The sequence below is a fragment of the Lontra canadensis genome, unplaced genomic scaffold (assembly GCF_010015895.1).
Source record: "Lontra canadensis isolate GAN:19392208 unplaced genomic scaffold, GSC_riverotter_1.0 scaffold41, whole genome shotgun sequence".
Classification (NCBI taxonomy): domain Eukaryota; kingdom Metazoa; phylum Chordata; class Mammalia; order Carnivora; family Mustelidae; genus Lontra; species Lontra canadensis.
The window spans coordinates 14,881,000-14,906,578 of NW_022631035.1; the positions used below are offsets into that span (position 1 = coordinate 14,881,000).

A 25,579-nucleotide genomic window follows, 5' to 3' on the forward strand; every position below is an offset into this window, starting at 1 on the left:
TCTGTTCACTTGGACAACAACTGGGACAGGGCAGAGGGGAGACTATACACACTCACACCAAACACCCAGGGCAGCCAGACTACTGGACCAGTCTGGCCCCCGGGCACAGATGGCCAGCACCTTCTTCCTTTCTCCTACCTATCTTGGCTCCTTTCTTCAGAAGAGTGACAACAACAGATGTGTTCCGGCACCCCACTGCTCTATCCAGAGGGCGCATTCCGCTGTAGTCGACATGCTCGATCATGGCCCCGTGATCCACCAGGAACTGGACCTAGGATGGGGATCAAGGGGAACAGTTAGGCCAAGTGCAATGGCTCAGTGCCCCCCCGCCCCGCCGAGGGCTCTGGCTGTTGCCTGGACTTTATTCAACCGCTGGTGTGAACCAGGCTGGGTAGCCACGGGACTTCAGGCCATACTGTATTCTTGATCTTTAATGGTGTTTTGAATATGCTTGTCCTCTAGCAAGTACAGGTCCAAGAACTTTCTTTATATATATATAACATTTATCTATTTGAGAGAGAGGGAAGGAGACTCCCCACTGAGCAAGGAACCTAACGTGGGGTTCGATCCCAGGACCCTGAGATCATGACCTGAGCTAAAGGCAGACACTTAAGTGATGGAGCCACCCAGGTGCCCTCCAAGAACTTTCTATCAGGAATCATCAACATGTTACTCTACTCTTAACCCGGTAACATTACGGATGGAGAACCGTCCCCATCCCTACTACCCAGAGGCGCGTGTAAAGGCACTCACCACCTCGGCATCACCGTAGAAAGCTGCCAGATCCAGTGGGGTGCGGCCGTTCTTGTCAGCGTGGTCGGTAGCAGCTCCATTATCCACCAGCGAACGAACTACTGGGAGATGACCCTTCAGACAAGCCCAGCTGAGGGCTGTCAGTCCTTCTTTGTCCATTAGAGCAATGGAGGCACCTACAAGAGCGAGTGTAACACGGGGCTGAGGAAATAGGAAACACGGGGCCGCCCAGAGCAGGCGGGAAAGCAGGTCCCGAAGCTGAACACTCGGCCAAAGCACAGCTGTTGTTTCCGGGGGGACGTTCTCTCGCACTAATACTGCTAAAAAAAAAAACCCTGTTCCTATAAGCTCTCGGTAGAAGAGAGTCCAGCTGTTTTTACTGGGTATCCTGGGCCCCCCACAATGCTTCCTCTTTGTACATAAGTTCCAGCACGCCCCGCAGAGAATGCTCTACTTGGGCCTCGTGGATGTGCTCACGGCCTCCTGACTCTCCCACAATATTCCCATAGTCTCATTTCTGGTCATGTTTGCTCCCACGTGGGGAGTCTTGTCATTCCTGCCTCACTTCTACTCATTCTCTAGGGACCATTTCAAATCCCCCCGTTTCCAGGAAGCTTCTCCTCCTTCACTGTTCACCTCATCTTGAATGTGCTTAACACATGTCACCTTATTCTGTTCTTAATCTTTTTTTTTTTTTTAATGTATCCTACTTGCATGTAATAAATTCTCAGTGAATGTTTTCAGGAAGCAGCAAAAGTCTTCCCTTTGGAACAGTATAAACTCCTGGAGAGATCTCCTAAAGCAGGAGGAGCTCAGTCCGCGCTTATCACTGGCAATAGCATCAGATCACGTTCTTTCTCTCTAGAACGTGGGAGAGATGAACTCGTGGGAAGAGACTGAGCCCAAGCCACAAGGAAATTCAGAGTTTAATTACACTTGTCAGCCTTCAACGATCCCATCCCCACTCTCTCAGTCTTGTTGGTATTCTACATCTGTTTCTCGTCAACATTTCTATTTTCTTCCATAAGGATCAAGCATACTCGATACACTGTTTTGTAATTAGTCTAAAGTTCAATACATATTTCGTTCTTAGCCTAGACTGTAAACTCTTGGCTAGCAAAGGGCTTATCACTTCCTTGCTGGTTTTGAAGAGTACCTAAGACAATTCTCTTCACACAGAGGACACGGCGCACTAACTAAATTAGGATCAGCTCACTGCATACAGAACACTTTCCAGGCCGCCTCCTCAGCTAGACAGGACTCAGAGGTCAGATCAAGCTTAGGATGTACCACAGCAGGCTCGGTGTGGGTCAGACAACCAGACTTTGTGGCTTCCCGCAGCAGGATGAAGGGCTGGAAGCTACCTCTCACCCTGATGATAGCCACTTACGTACTGGGTTCTCTTTTCATAATGGTGTAGGTTACAAAGAAATCATCGACTCTAACCCAGAATGAATTTGAATGTGGGAGAAAATCTAAGGAGTTTTCTCAGATGGAACGTCTAGAAACTCCCTGGACAGAGCCTCCAATGTAGAAGCAGCAGGATAAGAAGGTTCTGGATGTATATTACAGATAAGTTGATTTTCCAAAGATAAGGAAAGCTGGAATTTAAGAAATTAATAGGAGATACATATGAAATGAACCCATTTATTCAATAGACGTCCAAAATTCAATACGTAATCTTTCCCTTCACTCTTTTCTTCCCCTTGCAGTTAATGGAATCACATTTTCCCCAAACATTCATTTTAAAACTTTGGAGTTATCTTTAACTCAACTGTCATTATTTCCCACATGTAATTACTCTATATCCAAAATCGTTTTTGTACTTGGCCCTTCTGCTCTCTTCTAACAGCTACCGCACCTGGATTAGAGCCTCATTACTTCTCATCTATTACAATGCTTCCTAATGGATCCCCCGGCCCACTATAATTCCTCCATCAAATTGTACTACTGCCAGAGGAATTTTTCTTTTAAAGCACAACTCTGGCATCAATTCCCTTTTAAAAAGTCTTGAAAGGCTCCCCATTGCCTTCAGAATTAAGTCCAAAACCTCTTTTGGTCTGTTCCTTTTCACTTTCTTTCCACACACATTTCCAATTTTACTTCCCAAGAGCCCTCACGTACTTCACTGGACAACTTGCATGATTTCCCCAAACCTCTTGTGTGCTGGATCTCCTCGTTGATTTTTAGTCATGTTCCCCTCCCTAAACAGGACAACTTTTTTCCTATTCACCTTTCAAAGTCTGTCCTTTCCTAACTCAAATACCTTAAACAGAGCACGTAGGATTCTCTGGTTTTCAGGTATTTATCTTCGTTTCATCCCTTCCTTGCTGGATTACAGAGTCTTGGAGAGCACAGATTACAGAGTATCCATTAAAAGAAAATCACTTGCTGGTGCAGCACTGGTACAGTGTTCTGCAAGTGAAGTTGGGTAAATAAATGTTGGCAGAATTTGCTGATTTTGTTGAGTCTCTGATTTAAGTGTAAAAAAATGAAAAACGGAGGATCCCTGACTCTTGATGGTTTGACTTACAATTTTTCAACTTTACGATGGGGCGAAAGGGATATTCGTTCAGTAGAGAATGTACTGTGAATCTTGAATCTGGACCTTTTTCCAGGATAGCGATGTGCTATCTTGTGATGCTGGCCAGCAGTAGGGAGCCCCAGAAAGCCAGCAGCCATGCCACCACGAGTGTAAACAACAGATACGCTTATTCTGTTTTTCACTTTCAGTATAGTATTCGATAATCTACACGAGATACTCAGCACTATTATACAGTAGGCTAAGCTATAATGTTCCATAAGCTAGGTGTATTGAATGCATCTTTAACTTCAGATTATTTTCAACTTGGGTATTTTCAACTTAGGGTATTTTCAACGTGGATTTATTAGGACCTAAGCCCATCCTAGGTTTAGGAAGATTGGTAGTACAAAGACCAGCATGTCTGCAATGGTAAGGGAGAACACATCTCTGCACTCTGTCTGATAAGCTTCCACTGGTGTGTGGCAGACACTGTGCAGTGATCTAAAAGTTATCAGTGCCTGAAGAGGTCTTGCCTTTTCCAGTAGACTTGGGTTGTTCTGGGACTTTTGTTCCTGCCACATCTTATCCTGGGAATCTAGGTACACCCCCTATCCTCCTCCAACCCTCTCTTGGCAGAAGTAAGGATAGATATCATGAAACCAGACTTGTTTGTTGGCTTGTATTATGGAAGCAAGAACCACTTTGCATACTGGGAGAGTGGTTCTCTGGTTCTGGCCCAGCATTGCGAGTCTGAGGCTGTGGAAACAAATACCTCTTCTTTGGAGGATACGGCTAAATCTCTGAGTTTCAGTTTGAAATCTTAGAAGAAACCTTGTCGTCTTCTTAATTTGACTACCCTCAGTTGTGCTGGCCTGGTTAGGATTCTTCCTTCAGGAGCCTGGATTCCTTGAAGTGAATGTGCCCACAGATATAATTTTAAATGTTTAGGTCCTTTTTACTAATAGGGAAGGCTAACTGGAATGAAGTCATTAGCCTGGGCACAATCACACTATCTCCTGCTTCATGTAAATGCTCAAAGTCCACTAGATGGTACTGTAGAGTCAACAGTGACTTGAGTTTTCCTTCTACAAAAGGCCAAGCTCATTCACCCATTTTGCATAGGTGACTGAGGTCAGAGCAATCTAAAGGAGCCTGAAATGCTTTTGAAGGTGGTGTGGCCACAATCTCTTTATTTCCCATTCACCAGGAGCATGTGAATGTTAATGTCAAAAGGAATTTATTACAACAGAAGAGAATATCCTGATTTCTCAAATAGGGTCCCACTGTCAGCAATTATCTTAACCTTTGTCTCCTTTGGATACAAGAAATATATTAGTTGTGCAGGTTTACAAAAGAATTGATAAAATTAAAGAAAAAACACAGTCCTTGGAAGATGAACAACTATTGAGTGTATATTAAAAAATCGAAGTCTGGAGATTACAGATTTGAATTAGAGAATTTAGAATACGTTAATCCAATTAGAATACCAAAACTCCCTTAATTCATAAGGAAAAAAAGAATATCAGAGTTAAAGGGTCCCACTGTATATAAGAGAGGAGATAAACTTTCACATTTTAACCACCTGATTCATAATACATATATATTTTTTAAAGATTTATTGAGAGAGAGAGAGAGAGAGCACGCATGCACATGCATGGGAGGGGAGGAGAGGGAGAGAAACTTAAGTAGACTCCCTGCCAAGCGCGGAGCCCAATGCGGGGCTTGATCCCAGGACCCTGAGATCATGCTCCAAGCCTAAACCAAGAGTCTAGATGCTCAACTGATTGGGCCACCCAGGTGCCCCAATAATATCTATTCTTAACATCTCTTAGAATCCATCACTAGTTCCTTGGGTTATTATAGGCACTGCCCATGCAGCTCTGGCATCCCAAGACTGACCTTGTGCAAGTAGAAAGTCCACAGTTCCTAGATGGCCTTCAGAGGCAGCCATCATCAGGGGAGTACGACCCTGCTTGTCTGCCATGTTGACATCAGCTCCATGGGTGAGTAAAAGATCAACAATCTGTAAGTGCAGAGAAACAGGGACCAATGAGCCAGGAAGAGCTGCTGAGTAGACATGTGCACGCTGTTCCCTACACGGGGGGATCTCCTCCTGTTGCACAGGCTAGTCATTTCTCCATGTAACTTTCTACTGCAAGGGTCTCTCTAATTCCTGCAGAGTCCTAGTACCGTGTGATTTGATCTGACTCTCTTAAGGAAAGCCAAATGAGAATTCAACTCTGAATGTCTGACTTATCCCTGAAGTGAAAAAGAATTTAAGATACAAAAGGCCAACATGCAGACTAAACCATCCCACAGTGGAAGCTCCGACACTAGTCACTACCTATGCGAGTGCCATTTTATTGACCTCTAGGGGCTGCTAGCTTGCCTGTAGTGAGGATTTATGACTGAAATGAATACAGCAAAGTGCCTCTAATAACTCTTCTATACCGTTTGGCTTCTAGAGCTTTTTTTCTACACAAATACTTCCAAAGATTATTACCAATATATGTTCTTCTCCATTTTAAGTGTATAAATTAGCATTTATCTGGAATTCAAACATCTGGAACGACTGCATAGCTAGAATTTACGTACACCACATTTTCTTTTAGCAAGTCTGAGACACCTGCAAGACACCTGTTAGCAGGGATCTGTTGGGATATGAATCTTCTAGAGGACCTATGGATACTGTGAAATGTGGGAAGCAGCTCACTCCATGACCAGGCCAGAAAGAGCTAGTCCCTCTATGCAATCTAGATCATGATGATGACTTTTTAAAAAAAAATGATGATGATTTTGAATGTTAGGTTTCTGACATCTTCTCAATGAACCAGAATACTAATAACCAAGGCCCAAGTCCTCAAACCCGATGACTGGTGAGTAACCCAAACGTGACTTTTTTTTTTTCTCTTTGCTTCAGAAGTTCCTGTCTAGAACTCACCCCTCCTGAGGGGCTGGAAGTAGCTAGCCTGCTTACCTGCCAGTGGCCCTGGCGAACAGTGCTGAATAGAGGCACCGCCCCTCGGCGGTTTGGCTGGGCCACTGCTGCCCCCTGTTCCAAGAGGAGACGGCACACCTCCAGTTTGCCCCTCCCGGCTGCAGCTGTCAGTGCTAAGAGCAGAGAACACAGACTGAGAACAGGTGGGTATTGCCCTCCCCCGCCCTCTGTGTGAGTGCTACTTTACCTCCAAGCATAAGAGTGGCTACTTTTGCCATGAAGAATATTTTTAAAGAAAAATCACGAGTAAAATTACATTTAAGTGGGCTTACCATCTATGGAGACAATTGCAATAAAAACATTTATTTGAAAATCACCTTTGATTAAACTGACTTGGTTTAATTTTTCCTACCTAGACTATCTTCCCTACTTTTGACTTACCTCTTTTTTTGGTATCGCTTTCTAGCTAGGAACTTTTCACGGGTGTGTATGCATGGGTGGAATGTAGAGAGAGGGTCTCTGCAGAGTAAGGCCTTTTAATTTTATTTTTAAGATATTTATTTATTATTATTTTTAAAGATTTTATTTATTTACTTGACAGAGACAGACAGCAAGAGAGGGAACACAAGCAGCGGGAGTGGGAGAGGGAGAAGCAGGCTTCCCGCTGAGCGGGGAGCCTGATGTGGGGCTCGATCTCCCGACCCTGGGATCATGACCTGAGCCGAAGTTAGACGCTTAATGACTGAGCCCACCGAGGGCCCTTATTTATTTATTTATTTATTTATTTATTTAAGATTCTGTACACTTATTTGACAAAGAGAGAATGAGAGAGCACAAGCAGGGGGAGCTGCAGAGGAAGAGGGAAAAGCACGCTTTCTAGTGAGCAGAGAACCTGACACACAGGCCCCTGGGATCGTGACCTGAACCTACATTTAACTGACCAGGCCACCCAGGTGCCCCAAGTAAGGTCTTTTTTAGAATTAGCTAGGAACCATTTCTGCCAGCCTCTACTCCTTGGTCCTTAAGCCTCAAGAACCAAAGTCAGGAATGGCTGTCTCAGGGTCATGGGCCAGTTTTCTTTTCTTTCCTTTTCTTCTTCATTAGAGACAGAACTTTTGCAACATTTGCAACCACTTTCATGTAGGGGTCAGAACTGTTCAAGGTAATAGCCTTAAAGATGAGAGAAGAGGTGTGAAAAGGCTCTTCTGAATATGAAATAATGGAGTCACTGGTAATAAAAATTGCTATAGTGGGGGGCCTGGGTGGCTCAGTGGGTTAAAGCCTCTGCCTTCAGCTCAGGTCATGATCCCAGGTTCCTCAGATGGAGTCCCGCATCAGGCTTCCTGCTCAGCAGGGAGCCTGCTTCCCCCTCTCTCTCTGCCTGCCTCTCTGCCTACTTGTGATCTCTTGTCAAATAAATAAATAAAATCTTTTAAAAAAACTGCTATAGTGACTACAAGGGACACAACAGGGAGAAACTTAAACATTCTTCTTTTTGTGTTACTGTCCGTTTATGATCTCTGAGAGAGTGGAGATTCATGAGTGCCACTTTCATTCTCTGAGTACTGTGTCAATAGTAGCAAGAGGGATCTGGAGATAGATTTTCCTACTAAGTCCATATTTGAATATATATATATATATATATATATATATATTTTTTTTTTTTTTTTTTTTTTTCCCATTTGACCATGGCGTCTCAAATGCATAGGCTCAGGGTTTTAAAGAATGGAAGAGGGTGGAGAGGACGGTAAACACTATTAGGAGGTGGCAGGAATTACGTTTTTTAAAGAAAGAGGATAGAGAACTTATTCTCAAACTGACTTGGACACCCGAGGTGGTGGCAAGGAAGTCCTTCCTTGATCTTGGCTTCCTACTCCAATGACAACTAAAAAAAGACAGTATTTCGCAAGCACAGATAATATTCCAGTTTGCAATGTTGGTATCTAATCAGGAAGACAACTGAAATTCAAATGAAATGGTCACTTTAAGTTTTTTTTATTCAAGTGCAACTGGTGGCATTTTGTGTTTGGGCTTTGTCAAACACAACTGATTCATTCATATGCAAAGTCAAACTACCTGTAATTTCCACTAAGCTAAGCCTCCAAGTAATCTTTTCTTTCCTCAATTATAAGAAGAATTTATGAAGGGAAATGGAACAGTTTTAGAAGATATATTTACTCAAACTAGATGTATCTGTCTTGTCTTAGGTGTATTTTCAGTTTTATTTTGGAATTCTTAACATTGGCGTTTCTGTCCCATTCATCACAGGAGGGCAGAGGTTTATCTGAGGTGAGGATCATTTCTAAGCCCTCAGTGAGTGAGTATAGGTACTGATGGGTATGATTATTTACTTGACAAAGAAGTTTTGTGTCTTGTTCCTTACATCAAAGAGATCTTTGGCAACTTTCCATTTCTTTCTTTTTTTAAAATTAACATATGATGTATTATTTGTTTCAGGGGTTATATTTCTTTTTTTATTTTTAAGATTTTATTTATTTATCTGAGAGAGACAGAACACAAGTTGGGGAGAGGGGGAAGGGACAGGGGGAGAAGGAGACTCCCCACTGAGCAGGGAGCCCCATAGGAGGCTTCATCCCAGGACCCTGGGATCATGACCTGAGCCGAATGCAGATGCTTAACCTACCGAGCCACCCAGGCACCCCAAGAACCCAACTTCACCATTCTAATAGTTCAGAAAAACAAAACAAAACAAAACAAAACAAAACTTTAATTCTTGGGTCAGAACACAGGAGTAGCTTAAGAACTTGACTGGAAATCATGTTGTACACCTTAGTTTACACATGTATATATAAACGAGCTCTCAGTAAAGCTGGAACAGAAATAACTTGACTGGGGTAGACACTCATTAGGAACCATAAGAATCATCTTGTTGGTACATGAAACAAAGGATTTATAGAATTTCTAACTCTTAGTTTCTGATTCCATTTAAAGTAGCTATGCCCAAACCTCCCTTTTAATGCCCTGATTATGGGGGCGGGGGTAGGGGAATTTGTGAATTTGTGAAAATTCCTTTCACAAAAGAATTGTAGCCTGCTGGAGAAAATATAGACAGTATTTCAGAATCAAACCTTTCACCAATGATGCCAGTTCACAGAACACTGCTGAAAACTTACAACCAGTTCCCATCTTGAAAGCTGAGACCTCTACTGTTCACTCTAACCTGGAGTTACAATGCTCTGGCTGGTGCATTTCAACTTGCTGGATAACACATTTATATGAGAGGGAATGTTCCATTTGGCTGTTTTCTTTGTTGTATCATCTCTGTTGCTTAGGTCATGATGTAACTTGGTAGGAATCTGCAGCTGATAGCTGGACACGGTCATTAACACAGCTGGCCAATTTCATTTCAGAACAACACGCTATGCATAATGGGATTTGTACTTTTCAAAATCCAAGAGCAAAAAACTGCTTTGGCTGAATTTTATGTAAGTCTTATCAAAAACTGTTAAAACTTTTTGAAAGAAAGAAGATTAAGGTAAAGTTGGTTCTGTAAAACAACAAACCAATTCTTAGAGCAAACAGAGCAGTTTGGAGGAAATCTCTTCCCAAGAGACCAGTAACAGAATTTGTTCCCTAGCTTGTTAGCAGCTGATGAGATTATCTGACATAAATGGCCCCTTTTCAAGGCAAAATATCTAAGGAGTCTGAAGATGCAGACAGGATGCAGCTCAGAGTTGGGGCAATAGCCAAAGTCTGCTTGGATGGGATGGGGACACTAAACAGAATGCAGCAAAGCAAATGGTTCTGTTTATCTATTTTCAACTGTGAGAGAGTATAGCACAGACAGGTCATGCAAGACCAATGAGAGAGGTGGTTGGGGAGGCATAAACTAATCACTGCTATCTAAAACATTAACTAAATATTTTTTGAACTATTTGTCAGACACTGTCTCTGCTCTCAAGGAACTCAAGGTTGAGTAAGGATAAGAGACAAATAAAAATGACATTACTATCCAGTGTATAAGTTGTATGGAGGTAACACAGAGGAAGAAGCGTCTGAGAAGGTCTTCCAGAAGAGATGTTCATCTGAGCTAGATGCTTAAAGAGAAACAGAAAACTGAGAGGCATGCCAGGCACAGGGAGAGCAGGTACAAAGGCCCTGAGGTGGGAGACAACAAGTTTATTGTTATTGGAGTTACCAGCGAAGCCAGGCAATAGATAAGGCTAGAGATCATGACTGGTCTTCTTGGGCTCCACTAAATAACTTCACTAATGGTACAGGTGGTCAGTAAATGGTGGTAAGCAGGAAAGTGACATCAACCGATTGTGGCTCACAAAGATCACTCTGGCAGAAGTCACAAGGGAGATGAATCATGAAAGGGTGACAAGAAGATCAGTGAGGAGGTGGTTGCAATAAATTAGGCAAAGGATGATAAGAGCATGAGTTATGGGTATCTTGTTTATTTTGTGAACTCTTGCTTCTTTTGGGTCATAGGACAGTTCAGGCACTCCAGAGATGTTAGAAGATTTTTAATGCTGGTCCTGGTCTAAGCTCATAAGACAGGGAAGAAGAGGGAGTAGTGAACAACCTTGTCACCTTAATTGCTTTTCTTCTGTACTATTCCATAAGAAGTCTATGGGATGGGAGGGGGCCAGCCAGATGGTGGAGGCTGGTTGTAGGCAGATGCTCTCTGGAAGAATAAGGAGGCTGCAAAAGGAGGACAAAAGCAACTGGGATATTCTAGTGACCTGCTTTTAGAAAATCTGCTCTGTAAAAATTATATTTTGATTATTATTTCATTATATGCTAAGATAAATTTCATTGATTCTAAGATGCGCTTTCTTCCCTTCACATTTTTTTAATTGTGTTATGTTAGTCACCATACAGTACACATCATTAGTTTTTGATGTAGTGTTCCATGATCATTTGCATATAACACCCAGTGCTCCATGCAATTTGTGCCCTCTTTAATACCCTTCACATTTTAACATCTCTAAAACTGGGATGCATCTTGTGATTTCTGTGATAATAAAGAACTGTGTCAGTTTAATAGGTGAAGGCTTCCTTTTTTTTGGGTAGTGGTACATACATTAATGACTATATAGTTTCCTATAGTTAGAAGTGTCTTAGATTTGATATAGTAAGGGATGCAGATTGTTGGGATCATCACAATCATTTCATTTTCCTTAGGTAAAAATTGTGTTGTTTAGACCAGGGCTGTAGGTATGAGACCCAACCAGCAGGCTGCAGGTCACAGACCTTCATTCTCTACATAAGGACATGTTTAAGATTTTGCCATTGGAGAAAACATTACAATTCACTGGGTCATTATACATTTTAAATGATTATGTGCTATAAGGTAGAAAGGAACATGTATATTTATTAAATCTATCACTATAGATAGGAAAGCAACTATGAGTTCTTATATAAATATCTTCTATATAGATAGAAAAGCAACTATTCTATATTAGTGAGGAGGGATAATGTCTTGCATAGCACAGACATTATTTCCTAGAAATTTTCCTGAAGCCAAATAACTATTTACAGATCTATAAATTGTATTACAGATGCATTTCATTCTAGCACTATTTAGACAGCATTTTATGTTTATAATCCTGAAATTATTTCATGTATGTATCAAGTTAAACACAATCCAATTGTGATTATAAGCTAACTCACATGAAGCTTTGATTTTTTTTACAATCTTGAAATATGGTAAATATTTAAATAAATAAATGTAACAAACTTTGTTGTGCATGTTAAAGGGAGATATTTAAAAAAGTCCTGAGGCAATAACATTTTATCCTTTTTTTTTTTTTTAAGAGGTGGATTTAGAGAGAAATAGAAAGAGAGAAGTGCAGAGGAAGAGGGAGAGAACCCCAAGCTGCGCACAGCTGACACGGAGCTCAGTCTCACAACCCTGAGATCGTGACCTGAGCTGAAATCAAGAGTCCAACGTCTAACTGACTGAACCACCCAGGCGCCCCCATAAAATTTTATTCTAATAAGAAATTCATATCAATAGAAATAAGTCTTCCACTTAGTTCACTCCCTTCTTGAACATTTTTAAGAAATTCTTTCAAGTACAGCACTAGAATGTGTTTGATATTCATCACTATGATTGTTAACCTTATAATTCCCATCTATTATCCTTATCAGGCCATACTTTTTTCTGCCCTCCCCTGGGGTTCCATGTGTATGGCTGGCATCAGGAGCCAGCTGGGAGGTTCAGCGACACTGTGCTGGGCAAGGCCGTGCTGATGGGAACGGTAAGGCACCATGTCCCTTCTGCAGCTCTCAGTCACAATATACATGCTCCAGGACGGCCGGCGTCCCGGTCAATCCCTTCCTCTCAGGCCATCCTCTGGCTTCCTGAGGGTTAGAGTCCCAGAGACGGCAGCTGTTTCCAGCTGCACATTTTCCTTTAATCTGTCATGGGCTCTTAAGCTGCAGCTGCCTGGCATCTGTTCCCTTTTGGCTCTTACAGAGGGAGTGATTGTTGGAGAAGCAAATTCCCAAGCTTTGGACCATTCTACATGATGCTGAAGAAGCCATGAAACCTATCTATGCTATTTGCCATGAATGGAGACATCATAACTTGATAGGTCGGGATCAATTTTAAATGAATTCAAGTGCCTCCTTTATCTTTAGTAACACTCTTGACTCTAACTAAAACACACACTCTCTTTGTTTAAGAAAATATTCCCCCTACATTGGCCATCTCAGTATTGGTCTTCTTCTCCTGGCAAATGTGACACATATCTGTGGTGCCACCACAGCTTTCAGTGCCCTGGTTTCATAACAACTCATAAAAGGTTATTAATGTTTTTCCAGATGTTCCACTTTAGACTTGGGGGAAAGACAACCACCATTTCCTGCAAAGGCCACAAGGAAGAAGCTTCTTTTTGTGTAGTAAGTACCAAGCAATACAGACATCTCTTGGCTACAGATCAAGAGGGACTGCATGGGGCTGTGCCTTAGAGGGCGGGACCTTCATTTTGCATTCAGAGAGCAACTTTACTCCGAATGTATAGTTTAGCCATGTCAGATACCACTCTGTCATGCTAACACCTGGTTAAGCCAGAGGTGTGGATAAAAATTTAACCTCCTGGATTACAACTGCAGGTAGAGTTCTTTTGATGGGAGAAAAATTTATCCTAACTGCTACAAGAATCCCATAAAAGAAGAGAGAGGCCACAACTATTTTCTGCTCTGGTTTGGCACATTGTAAGGAAACTTTCAGTCTTCTAAAAATATTTGGAAACAAGAGCAGACTAAAGTTTTGGTTGAAAGACGACACTGGTGCTAATGATTTGGAGAGTCCAAAGGGAAAGAGGACTGGAAGAAGGACACTGCTTGACTTTTTCCTTTGGCTGAATCAATCTCCAGTACAAAAGCCATACAGTGGAGACTGCCAAAGGTATGCGGAGGAAAAATCAGGGTGTGAGATGCCGAATATCTTCACACAAACACAACATGTTACTGAGAAAAGGGGGTAATGTCCATGAGAAGTACCTGTCTCTCCCCAGAGACTGTCAAAACTGTTGATCTGTGCTCGCTCTACTTCTTCTTCATCTTTTTCTGGAAGATCAAGTAGGTAGGAGACAATCTGAAATGAGAAGTTGTGTCAGTTCAAACTTCAGATGGGAAACTATGCTACAGGCTCTAGCCTGTGAGGTCTGAAAGATGCCTGGATGACCCAAGCGTGATGCAAGCTCTTGCATACAGAAGAAACCAGAACCGACTATCCCAGCAAAGAAACCCAAAGCAGCCTCGATGGACATTTCTTTTATCAGGTAGAGTTTATACATTTCTCTTGAACACAACTCACTTCCACAGCGTGTGACTTTAAAAAAATTATTTATTCCTCACATTTAAGGTAAAGGAGCAACCCCTCATCCTCCAGTAAAAATACCAATAAATAAAGAGAGAAAAAAAGGGGCGCCTGGGTGGCTCAGTTGGTTAAGCGGTTGCCTTCGGCTCAGGTCATAATCCCAGGGTCCTGGGATGGAGCCCTGCATCCGGCTCCCTGCTCGGCAGGGAGTCTGCTTCTCCCTCTGCTCCTCCTCCTACTCCTGATCTCTCTCTCAAATAAATATATAAAAATCTTTAAAAGAAAATAAAATAAAGAGAAAAAAGATAAGCAATCAATAAAAACCAGAAAACAAATATGAAGAAAATGTAGGACCCGTATTTCATCAGAGTAGAGCAATGATCTCTTTTCTGCTTGGAAGTACAAGGACTACTTTGGGGATAATAAAGGGAGAACGACTACTAACATAAAAGGAAAGTGACAGCTCTGTTTCTGGGAATTTGCCTGTAGAGAGAGTTTAACAACCTACAGATACTAAAAATTCCAGTTTTACTTAATATTCCCTTGGTGATGTATCAGGTCAGCTGTCAGGACAGCTGGACACCAAGGCATTCCCGTGCAGTGACGAGCCAGTGTATTGTGGACCATGAAAGCAGAACATTACATGTGCAGAGATTTTGTAAGCTGGTTCTTTGACAAAGATGTTTATTAAAAATTAAATAACAAATAAATTATCTTAAAAACAAAGTTTAAAAGTATAAAATCTCATGACTTCTTATTTACTACATTTGACATTATCTGTGCTCTTGAGGTGATTTATGTGTATTGTATCGTGTGGTGGAAATCCACACTACAGTGTGTGCTCCTGCGCCTCTCTTTGCAAAATCTGTGTTGAGTGATGTCACAATGGCAGCTCTGTGGCAAGTGTCAGGGGAGCATTTACACCTTGGCAATTGGCAAACACTATAAATCAAGATTTGATTTAGTGCTTATGCCCAAAGAGACTCCAGTTTTTGTATGAGGGTGAGAAGTAGTTTAACATAGATCACATAGCAGATTTAATGACAATAAAATTATTGGGAAAAGAGCAAAAGAGATCATCTATAAATGACTGCTGATTGCAACCACAGGTTGGCTTCAGATGTGAATTTCACAAAAATTAAGCATTCTACAATGTATATTTTATATCTGTAAACTGTATGCTACATGTTCTTCATTATAAGTAAAGTTTTTTAAAGAAGATTTTATTTATTTATTTGAGATAGAGAGAGCACAAGTAGGGGAGTGGCCGAGGGAGAGGGAGAAGCAGACTCCCTGCCGAGCAGGAAGCCTAACATGCGGGTTGATCCCAGGACCCCAGGATCACGACCCAAGCCAAGGACAGGTGCATAACTGACTGAGCCACCTAGGTACCCCCGTATCAGTAAAATTTATACCAATTTTAAGTATGTATGCACACACACACATACTTCTGTTACACTACACAACCCTCCCAGAACTGGATATTCAACATTTCCTAGCAGTTATCAATTCCATACATTTGTTACTGTATTATTACTATGATTAGTAAAAAAATTGGCAAAAATACCATTTGTACAGTGTTTCACAGCTTACAAACCACCTTTCATACCGGCTGAGTAAAAAAGAATATATTAGACTAATTTTACTGATGGGAAACAAAAGTTCTAAGAGATTAGGTAAACCACCCAAGGTCCAGAGCAAATGAGTAGCAAACTGGGACTCAAACCTGGTCCTTCTGAGATTTTAAATATTGTACTCTTCCCATTCCACACCATCTACTCATGTGAGTACAGGTCAATAAATAATCCCTAGGAGCCTAGTGTCACTGCCTGTTAAATAAGGGTGGCAAAATGGGGAAGGAATTGGACTCGATGATTTCCAAAGTGCTTTTCCAGTCTCGTGTTGTGTCATAATTTTAGATATGCTGGTATTTGAGAATTAAAGTGTTTCATGGAATTCAGTCTCGATTCCTCAAAACCAGTGACCAAAATGCTAATTCACATTAATTAGATAGGTAATTTTGTAATAATGCAACCCCTTGCCCCGTTTCCTAGGTCCTTTAATACATAGCCTGAAAAAAAACCCTAAAAATCCTAACCCTTACCACCTGCTTTCTTACCTCTGTGTACCCCATGCTGGCTGCAGCAATGAGGGCCTGCTGGATGGCATGGCTCTTCTTAAATACTCCTTGCTGCTGGCCGGCCATTGTCCAGTCACACTGAATCAAAAACTTGACAACCTCCAGGTGACCTCGGAGTGCAGCATGGACCAAAGCACACTGTCCATTCTTGTCCAAATGATCCACCTGAGGGGAAAAACAGAGAAATGGATGTGAACAAAGATTTGTGGCCACACTCCTAATCCAGTTACATTGGTCCACTGCACATGACTAGACTAGCAAGACTCGTCCCTTCCCAAACCCTGAATCCATCTCTGAGAAAATCTAGAAAGTTCTCTCCTACTCAGGCTAGATCACTGCTGAGCTAAAACTCCGACAGATGTCCCTCAGGGGAGAACCTCTTTTCGTAAGGTCAGGCTTTTGTTTTCACAGAAAAAGGAACCAAAAAAACAAAACTGCCAGCTCCAGCTTTGTTTTCCTGAGGTACATTCTCCTTTGTCCTCGAATAGTTCTTTTCAGACCAAGATCTATCATGAAAGACTCACAGCTCTGCTGGCACCAAAAAAACCCCCCAAAACCAAAAAAACCCAAAAACCTGTCTTTGAAACCATGAAAGAGAAGAAAAACATTTTGAAGCTCAAATTTTTTGGTCTTCCAAAGAAGCAAAATACCTCATATCATGAATCATACTTTTGACCACCAAGCTTTGGCGGAGGCTACTTTTTTTCTCCAATGGGAGGGAAGAATCTCAGATCTGGCCAAAATGGCTAGAGATCCTTGGAGTCTAATGCTAGACTATGTTCCAGTAGTGGCTTTTATGGTTGCAGTGTTGGTTGCTCGTTCAGGTTGAAAGAAGAGGCTGGTTAAGGCAGCCACAAGTTTCAACAGAAGAGTGGCCTTTTCTGGCAGGTAGACTTCCCAGGGTAGTTAGAGCACTGGAAACATAAGAGCTGCATCTGGTTCACCCCAGCTTTATTTCCACCCAGCAATCTATTTAACGAATGTTTACTGAATGCCTACTTTGTGCAAGGTACCACACAAGATGAAAAGGTGAAAAGGGTAGTAAAATATAGATTCTGTTCTCAAGGACTTTCAAATAAGGTAGGGGAGATGTGACCAATACAACAGAAATCTATCCAACAAAGGATAAAGAATGTCGTAAGGAAAGTAAAAGTGCAATGAAACTGGAGAGAATTCCTAACTAGAATCAGCGACAGATTCTGAAGGAAAGGTGCTGGAGTCTAAATGTTTTTGTTCCACTGAAATTATTTGTTGGAATTCTCATCCCCAATGTAATGATATTCCAAGGAGATAGGACATTTGGGAAGTGGTGAGTATCCTACTATCATGCCCCGGAGAGCTTGCTTTCCCTCCTCCACCACGGGAGAATATAGCAAGAAGGTGTGACTGTGCACCAGGAGGCTCTCACCGATGCCCAATCTTCTGGCACCGTACTCTTGAGACATAGCCTCACAACTGTGGGAAATAAGTGCTGTCTACTGGCCACTCTGTCCATGGTATTTTGTTATAGCAGCCCAAACGGACTAAGAAAAGAGCCATCTCACTTAGCTAAGATAGGAAACGATTAGTTCTAGTTTTTGTAAAGGTAAGGTACATGGATGGAAAGTTTAATTACAAAGTTGAGAGGGTCTGAATGCCAGGCTAAGTGGTCTGAATTTTAATCAGGGGTAATGGAGAGTCATTGAGAATTTTCATGCTTATACTACATTTTCAAAAACTAAGGGGATGAATAAAAGGTGCTTTGGCTCGTTGGAAATGACTAATTCCTGGGCTGGGGCACTAATAGTAAATGATGAGTGTGGAAAATCTGGTAGTGCCAGAAAGTCCTGAAAAGCTCATAAAATACTTAGCGGAGACTGGGAGGACACAGGAGCCAACTTGAAGGAGTTCCTAAAGGCCAAATCTTGGGCAATTTGAGCAACAAATAATAATGGCAATGGGTTATAGGTCCTATTATAAAGTAAATACAGGAATCCATAATGCTATAAACGAATAAACAAATACATATGTAGGGGAGAAGGGACTGCTCTTCCTTACATTAGAATTCTAATTAATAAATGTTGAAGGAATGAGGGGAACAGAAAAGTGCAAAAACAGCATAGCAATCATCACTGCAGCAAGAATCTCCAATGGATCCTACAAGCAGTGAACAAAAGCATGAGAAACAAGACATTGGCCTAGCCTCAAAGCATCTCCCTCAAAGATACTGCTTAATTACAAAGGGAAAAACAGTAACTTGAGACCTGACCAACCTGGCAGACACAGTGTGACGCAGGTGACGGAGGTCAGCATCCCCCGGCAATAGGCCTCGCAACTTCACCTGCCCCTCCCACGTGCTGCAGGAGGAAGGGGCCCAGCAGCACTTCTGTGGGAGTCTTGCTGAGAATATATAAACTCAATCTAACAGTGAGAAAATCTCAAAGTAAAACTGGAGAACATCCTACAAATAACTAGTTAATATTCTTCGGTATTTTGGTGCTGATGCCATGGGAGAGAGTGTGAGGATGGAGAAGACCAGAGGACAAAATCTCAGGGAACGGTGATATTAGGAGAAGGAAGAGAAAAAAGCAACCGGACAGGCAGGGAGAGAACCAGGACCACACTGCAAGCTCTAGGAAGTGTTGTGTAAATACTGCCAACACCATGGAGAGGTTTGGAGGGGTGAGAAAGGAGAAAAAGTTACTTTATTTGGTGGTTGGCAGTTGTTTGTGGCTTTTGAGAAAGTAGCTTCAGTTGAATGCCAAGAGGTTAGGGGTTTTCTTTCTTTCTTTCTTTTTTTGAACATTTTATTTATTATTATTTTTAAAAGATTTTATTTATTTATTTGAGAGAGAGAGAGAGAGATACAGTGAGAGAGGGGACAGAAGCAAGGGGAGTGAGAGAAGCAGGCTTTCTGCCGAGCAGGGAGCCCGATACGGGGCTCAATTCCAGGACCCTGGGATCATGACCTAAGCCGAAGGCAGATGCTTAATGATTGAGCCACTCAGGCGCCCAACAACTGAGCCACCCAGGCGCCCCTAAAGATTTTATTTTTAAGTGATCTCCACACTGAACATGGGGCTTGAACTTACAACCTTGAGGTAAAGCGTCACATGCTTTACCGACTGAGACAGCTGGGCGTGCCCACCCCCCATTTTTCTTAAAGAATTATTATGTATTAGGCCCTGCAAGAGATGAAAAGAGACATCATCTCTCTCACTTTTTTTTTTTTTAAAGATTTATTTATTTGAGATAAAAAGCAAGAGAGAGCAGGGGGAGGGGCAAAAGAAGAGGGAAAGGGAGAAGGAGGAAGCAGATTTCTCACTGAGGCAACACAGGACTCAATCTCACGACCCTGAGATCATGACCTGAGCCAAAATCAAGAGTCGGAGGTTTAACTAAGCCACCCACGTGCCCCAAGACTTTATCTCTTTTTTAAAAGACTTTCTCACTTTTCCCATGGTGACCCCCATTAATCCTTTTTATGGATGAAAAGAGTGAGACTGAGAGGTTAAATGACTTGTCCATGCCCTTGGAGAAAGAAGTGTAAATGGAGGCTTTGACCAAGTTGTGTTTGATACCAAAGTTTATAATTTTAATGACTTAACTCCTCTTTCTCTCATGGAAGCCAGACTAAAAGTGGTTAAGGGGCAGTAAAGAAGCAGAGGTGGCACGTAGAGATGACTCTTGGGCTAGGACTGGCGGACACACAAGGGAAGAGATGGGATGGTAGCTTCTGGTTAGCAGCAGAGAGGGAAGCTGTTTTTTTGGGTATAGGAGACATTCATAGGTTTGTTGAGAATTTATTTTTTATTTTTATTTTTAAAGATTTACTTATTTATTTGTCATAGAGATAGAAAGCGAGAGAGCATGAGCACAAGCAGGGGAAGCAGCAGGCAGAGGGAGAAGCAGGTTTCCCGCTGAGCAGGGAGGCTGACGTGGGAATCCATCCCAGGACCCCAGGGGATCATGACCCAAGCTGCAGGCAGACGCTCAACGAACTAAGCCATCCAGGCAACCCAGTTTGTTGCGAATTTAGAAAAAGAGTGAAAAGAATTTTAAGAGAAGAGCAACATACAGAGATTAAAAAATACAGGTGGAGGCAAGTGCTTTGGAAAGGAAGGTAAACACTTCCTTCTCTGAGGCAGATGTGAAGTGAGTGTCAGTAAGGATCAACAGAGTTTTGAGATTGAGGCACATGGAGATGAACTCAATCTTGGTAATGCAGGAGGCCAAGAGGTGTGACGGTGTGGAGATGAATGCAAATGATTTCCGTATCTGCTCTGAGGAAAATGACAGATGGTTAGACTGGTAACTGGGCAGTAGGAAAGGCTCAGTGAGATGAGAATATGAAATGACAACAGTAGTAATAAGGCCCAGTTGTTCTTTTTAAAGAGATGTTCATTCAGATGAATAGGACATTACGGGTGGACGGTATAGGTCTATGTCACAGAAGACACTCAAGGCTCTGGGATTTCACCGAGAGTCGCAGGTCTCAGGTCTCAAAAGTCTCAAGAGTCCTCCTTTCTTCCTTGGTAAGAACACTGGACACCTCAGAATGAGGTCACACATATATTACTTATACTTCATGCAAAACCACCGAAATCCTCAGTTTGTTTTCAAGACTGAAACAAAATGCCACAAGGCTACAATTTTCCCCAAAGGCTTGCACTGTTGAGATCAGCATTTTTCCTTTCACCAAAATTTTGAAATTGAGTTTTTTGGGTTGTTTTTTTTTTTTTTTTTTTTTTTTTTTTTTGTATCAACAGCTCTTGAGATACTATAAAGCAAACACGTTTTCAGAAAGGTCTTCAGAGAATTAAAGTACACTGGCAGAAACACTGCTGAGTGCCTCTGGTCGGTTTGAGGATCAACACAGAGAGTCATGTTCTCCTCATACCTTGAAGATGCTGGTCTTCAAGGCTAGGCTGAGGGAGTCTGGCCTCTGTTCTTACCTCCACAGCGAACTTCTCTTCTCTACACATGAAAGGCTGTGGGCATGGTTCAGTTCCCCCTTCCCAATGCAGTCTCTTCGCTCCTTCCCTTCTCCTTCCCTCTGTGCTCAGCAGAGAAGTCCCTGGTTGTTAGGTAGGGACTTTTTGTGGCTGCTGATAAAGGCAGTTTCCTAAGTGCCCCCCAGGGGTTCTAGAACTGTGTCCTGATGTGCTGCAGAAGGGGCAGCGGCAAGTGGGCCAACAATGGGCCAGGGCTCCCTGTGCTCTGCACCCTGCTGGGCGTGGTATGCTCTGCCTGGACTCCCATGAGGGAGACTGCACAGGGCCACAGAGACGGGGGATGGGCAGCGGGCGGGGCAGCCTTTACCTTGGCTCGCTTCTTGCACAGCAGCACTACGATGCTCAGGTAGCCGGCTGCGGCAGCATAGCCCAGAGGGGTCAGGCCGCTCTCAGATGAGGCATCCACGTTGGCCCCAAACTCCAAGAGCAGGGCCACCATTTCTGTGTAACCAAGATGAGACTGGACACACAGAATCGGAGCATTATTTAAAACCTCTGTCCGGTAATTAATGTTGGCACCTCCCAGAATCAGCAGTCGGCTGACCTGTAAATAAGTAAACAGAAATCACACTCAGGCAAATTTCAGTTGCGTCCTTTCAGTCATCTTTAAAGATATTATTTATTTATTTGACAGAGAGAAAGATCACAAGTAGGCAGAGAGGCAGGCAGAGAGAGAGGGGGAAGCAGGCTTCCCACCGAGCAGAGAGCCCGATGCAGGGCTCGATCCCAGGACCCTGGGATCATGACCTGAGCTGAAGGCAGAGGCTTATCTCACTGAGCCACCCAGGCGCCCCCTTTCAGTCATCTTTAATGAAGTCATCTGAGACCCCACAACAGCACCCCAGGAGCATTTAGTAACTGCTTTATCAGTCTCCACTTGCTTCTTTTTTGATACCTTGCCTTTAGAATGGGATGTGACATGTCTCCTTTCCAAGAACTGCTCAGTCATGAGAACCGACTGCCACCCACACCGTAGGGCTGAACACAGCCTCTACTAGGTGAACTGCTGGCCGGAAAAGCTCCTACCGAAACAAAGCCTACCTGAGATTAATTTACTGCTAGAGGCAGGAGGACCAGACCCTATAAATCAGAGCCAGCTTATAGAAGGTAGTAGCTCAACAGGTCTGGTCTTCAATTCACAGAATAAAATGCAACCATTTAAAATTGATTAGATTATCAATAAAAGTCTGATTACGGGAGACAGTCTAAGGTTAAGTCAAAGATCAGTTAAACTGCCACTTAAATGTCTTAACTTTATTTTTGTACAGCTAATTCTTTAACCTGTCTGTAGTCTACAAGCATCTACCTTTATATTTGGAGTGTAGAGATTTCGTAAAGATGCCAATGCCATGGAAAGACCTTCTGTGCTGTAGGAGATCCAGAGGCCTTGGAGGATGGAAGAGGACACACCAACTTTTTTACTCAAACCCTGAAAAAGAAATAGAGACAGTTAAATTAGTAGCCCAGCTGAAGAGTACCATGAGTAAGTAGTGGCTTCTAGGTTTGTTGTACTAAGAAATGAGAATAGAGTCTTGCCCTAACTACGTCCATGCCCAGCAAAGCCAGTCCACTCATGGGGACAAAGACTAGTCCTGTAGGAACAAGCTGATTTAAATTGCTTCTATAATAGCAGTCTCTGGCAACAAATCTACTTAATACCCTTCTTTTTCTGCTATGTCTGGATGTAATTCCTTCCCCATACCTTTTCTATTAACTTTCTTGAATCCAATCTCTCAAATTCAAGTTACTAAAATACACACTGTGGCAAAGATAATGCAATGTGGTCACCGATCTCCATCTCATTTTCTCCCTGGACATTTGGGAAAATGATGTTTCCCAGCCTCCTTTACAGTTTGATGGCCCATGTGACTGACTTCTAGTTAGTTAAGTATGGGCAGAAACAGTATCTTGTGTCCAGGCTTGGACCTTCTTCCACCCCCCGCACTTTCTACTGCTCCTCTGGACTGCAGGCTGGAACATTCCGTGGAGGATTCCAAGGCCCTAGACTATTTCAGAATTACTCTATGGAGGAAGCCTGCCTGTTGATCTGCCCTGGACCGTAAGAGGAGAGAGAAATGAACCTTTGTCAAGTCCCTGAGATCTTACAGGTTTGTTACAGCAGTTAGCACTCCTCACCTTGCCTAATGCACCCTAGAGTGATCCTATCTGTTTATCTTTGGAAAAAAACAACATAGGTTGGATCATCATGAGCAACAAATTTTCTCTAGTATGACCAGCAAAGGTCCCACTGCATGTACTAACGTTTGCTCCTTTCACTGTGGCTTCTTCAGAAGGAAGTCAGAATACTTTTCACAACTTCTGGATAGTCAGATATTCTCTGGCAGTCATTTTACTATTCTGCCTATATCTGGGTGAAGTGAGTTCAAGTGGGAAGTCCTGAGGGAAGGAAGATACTAACAATGAAGTTTGGCACCTAATAAGTGAATCTGGGGAGGTATCTCTTAAAAAACTTAAGCTACTCCTGCCTGCTTTGTTCTTGAAAAGCAGGTTGTTCTTGCCTAGAATACCTACTTATGTCCAAAACAGCAATTCATGGCCAACTTTGTTTTATTTATACTCCTGACCCTACCCCCCCGCCTCCTTTCCCCATGAATGAATTATTTGGAAGCCAATCCCAGACCTCTCATCAGTCAATGTCCAAATATTTCAGTAAATGCCTCTAAAAGCCCAACATCATTATGATACCTAAAATCAACAAGGATTCCATAATATGAGATATCCAGTGTCCAAATTTCCTTGACTGTTTCAGAAAAAAAATAATTTTTTTCTAAATTGTGATCCAGAAAAGAGCCATATACTACAACCAATTTTAAAACACTTTAAAAATGTAGAGGAAAAAAAAAAAGAGATTTTTTTCCTATTAATTTTTTATGAAGATTTTTATTTATTTATTTGATAGAGAGAGCAGAGCAGAGGGAGAGGGAGAAGCAGGCTTCCCCCTGAGCAGGGAACCTGATGTGGGTTCATCCCAGGACCCTAGGATCATGACCTGAGCTGAAGGCAGCTGCTTAACTGACTGAGCCACCCAGGTGCCCCTCTATTAATTTTTAAACAAAATATTGTGTACATATTCCATACATGTACACGTTTTTGCCTCATTCTATTTCAAGAGAGACACAGTAGTCCATTATATGGATGTATCATAATTTACTTACAGGTAAGTTAGGGTCTAGAGCTTACCTCCACTGTAGATCCTGGAAAACCAGGAAACCTAGCTCTGACTCCCTCGTTGGGCCTCAGTCTCCTAATCTAGACTATTTGTGAGCCTCATCAAGATCTTTTGAGGAACTGTAAACTATATTAACCAATTATGCAGAAAAATCATTAGAAATTAATATTTATGTCCAATAGAGGGAGCTTTTAATATTGGAAGACAAGCTCTATAAATTGTGGTTGAAGGGGAAAAAAGGAAGGGAATCCAACATTTATTCAGTATTTATGTGTCAGGTTCTATGGTAGGGCCTTTTCATACCTTAGCTCCTTTAATCTCCACGACAGTCCTATGAAGTTGAATTTATTACTATTTTTATTAGGAGGAAACAACCCAGAGAGGACTAAGTAATTTGCCCAAAGTCCTATAGCCATTAAAAAGTGGAGCTGGAGTTAGAAGCCAAGTCCTTTTAACTCTAAAGTTCATGCTCCTTCCATTAGACCAAGTTAAACTTGGGCCAGGACTTCAATTCTGAATTGTTAGCTGGAAAAGTAGCAACTAAAATAAAGTAGCTGATTGCTGGCTTTTCCATTTAATTCTGACCCATTCTCCACCCTTGAGTGTCTTCTTTAAAACTGTCCTTTTTTATCCTAGACAATCTGATCTATGGCTTTACTTTTATGATTTCAGCTAAGCATTATTTCTTTTCTAACTATGATATTTAAAGCAAAACTATGACTATGATCTATAATAGTCAACTTTCTCTTAAACACTGACTTGGATAAAATTCCTTAGATACGTTCATTTAATCCATTAGAATATTATGAAGATTATCCTACAGAGAAGTAATGCTGAACCAGTGCTTATTAAAGTCACACAGCAATTCTACTTTTACTCAAAGTCTCCAGCATCAGAGGGAACTCAGAAAATGTTGTATTTAGCTTCTTGGAAAGATACAGCAACTCACTCCTTTGCTCAGGGCCTATAAATTTGGGTTTACTTTTCCTGAATGTAAATTGCTTCTCTTTTCTGTGTGATACTGAGGGCAGTTTTGGTCATTTAAGATACCAAAGGAATTTTAAATGAGAAAGCCTAAGATGGTTAGAGAAAAGCTGAATGTTCCCAGAATACCAAGTCATAATTTTTCCTCAAGGGGAATACTTCTACTTCTGGTAATGGTGGATCTAAACTTGATCCTGCTAAGGATAGCTAGGAAAAATGGTACAAGATTTAAAAATCACCCTCATCAAAGACATGGGAGGA

The 25,579-nt window shown here is 42.0% G+C and overlaps 1 protein-coding gene across 8 annotated transcripts in view; it reads right to left on the reverse strand.

Annotated features, from left to right (window-relative positions):
- Positions 1-25,579, reverse strand: part of TANC2 (tetratricopeptide repeat, ankyrin repeat and coiled-coil containing 2) — a 363,824-nt gene that overhangs the window by 11,756 nt on the left and 326,489 nt on the right. For all 8 annotated transcript variants that reach the window (XM_032870890.1, XM_032870889.1, XM_032870888.1 and 5 more), the window contains 8 exons: positions 22,451-22,573; positions 21,452-21,688; positions 16,130-16,315; positions 13,692-13,785; positions 6,255-6,388; positions 5,177-5,300; positions 754-929; positions 139-271 (listed from right to left, as the gene is read on the reverse strand). In XM_032870890.1, the coding sequence (XP_032726781.1) occupies positions 139-271; positions 754-929; positions 5,177-5,300; positions 6,255-6,388; positions 13,692-13,785; positions 16,130-16,315; positions 21,452-21,688; positions 22,451-22,573 (1,207 nt within the window). The remainder of the gene's footprint in view (positions 1-138; positions 272-753; positions 930-5,176; positions 5,301-6,254; positions 6,389-13,691; positions 13,786-16,129; positions 16,316-21,451; positions 21,689-22,450; positions 22,574-25,579) is intronic.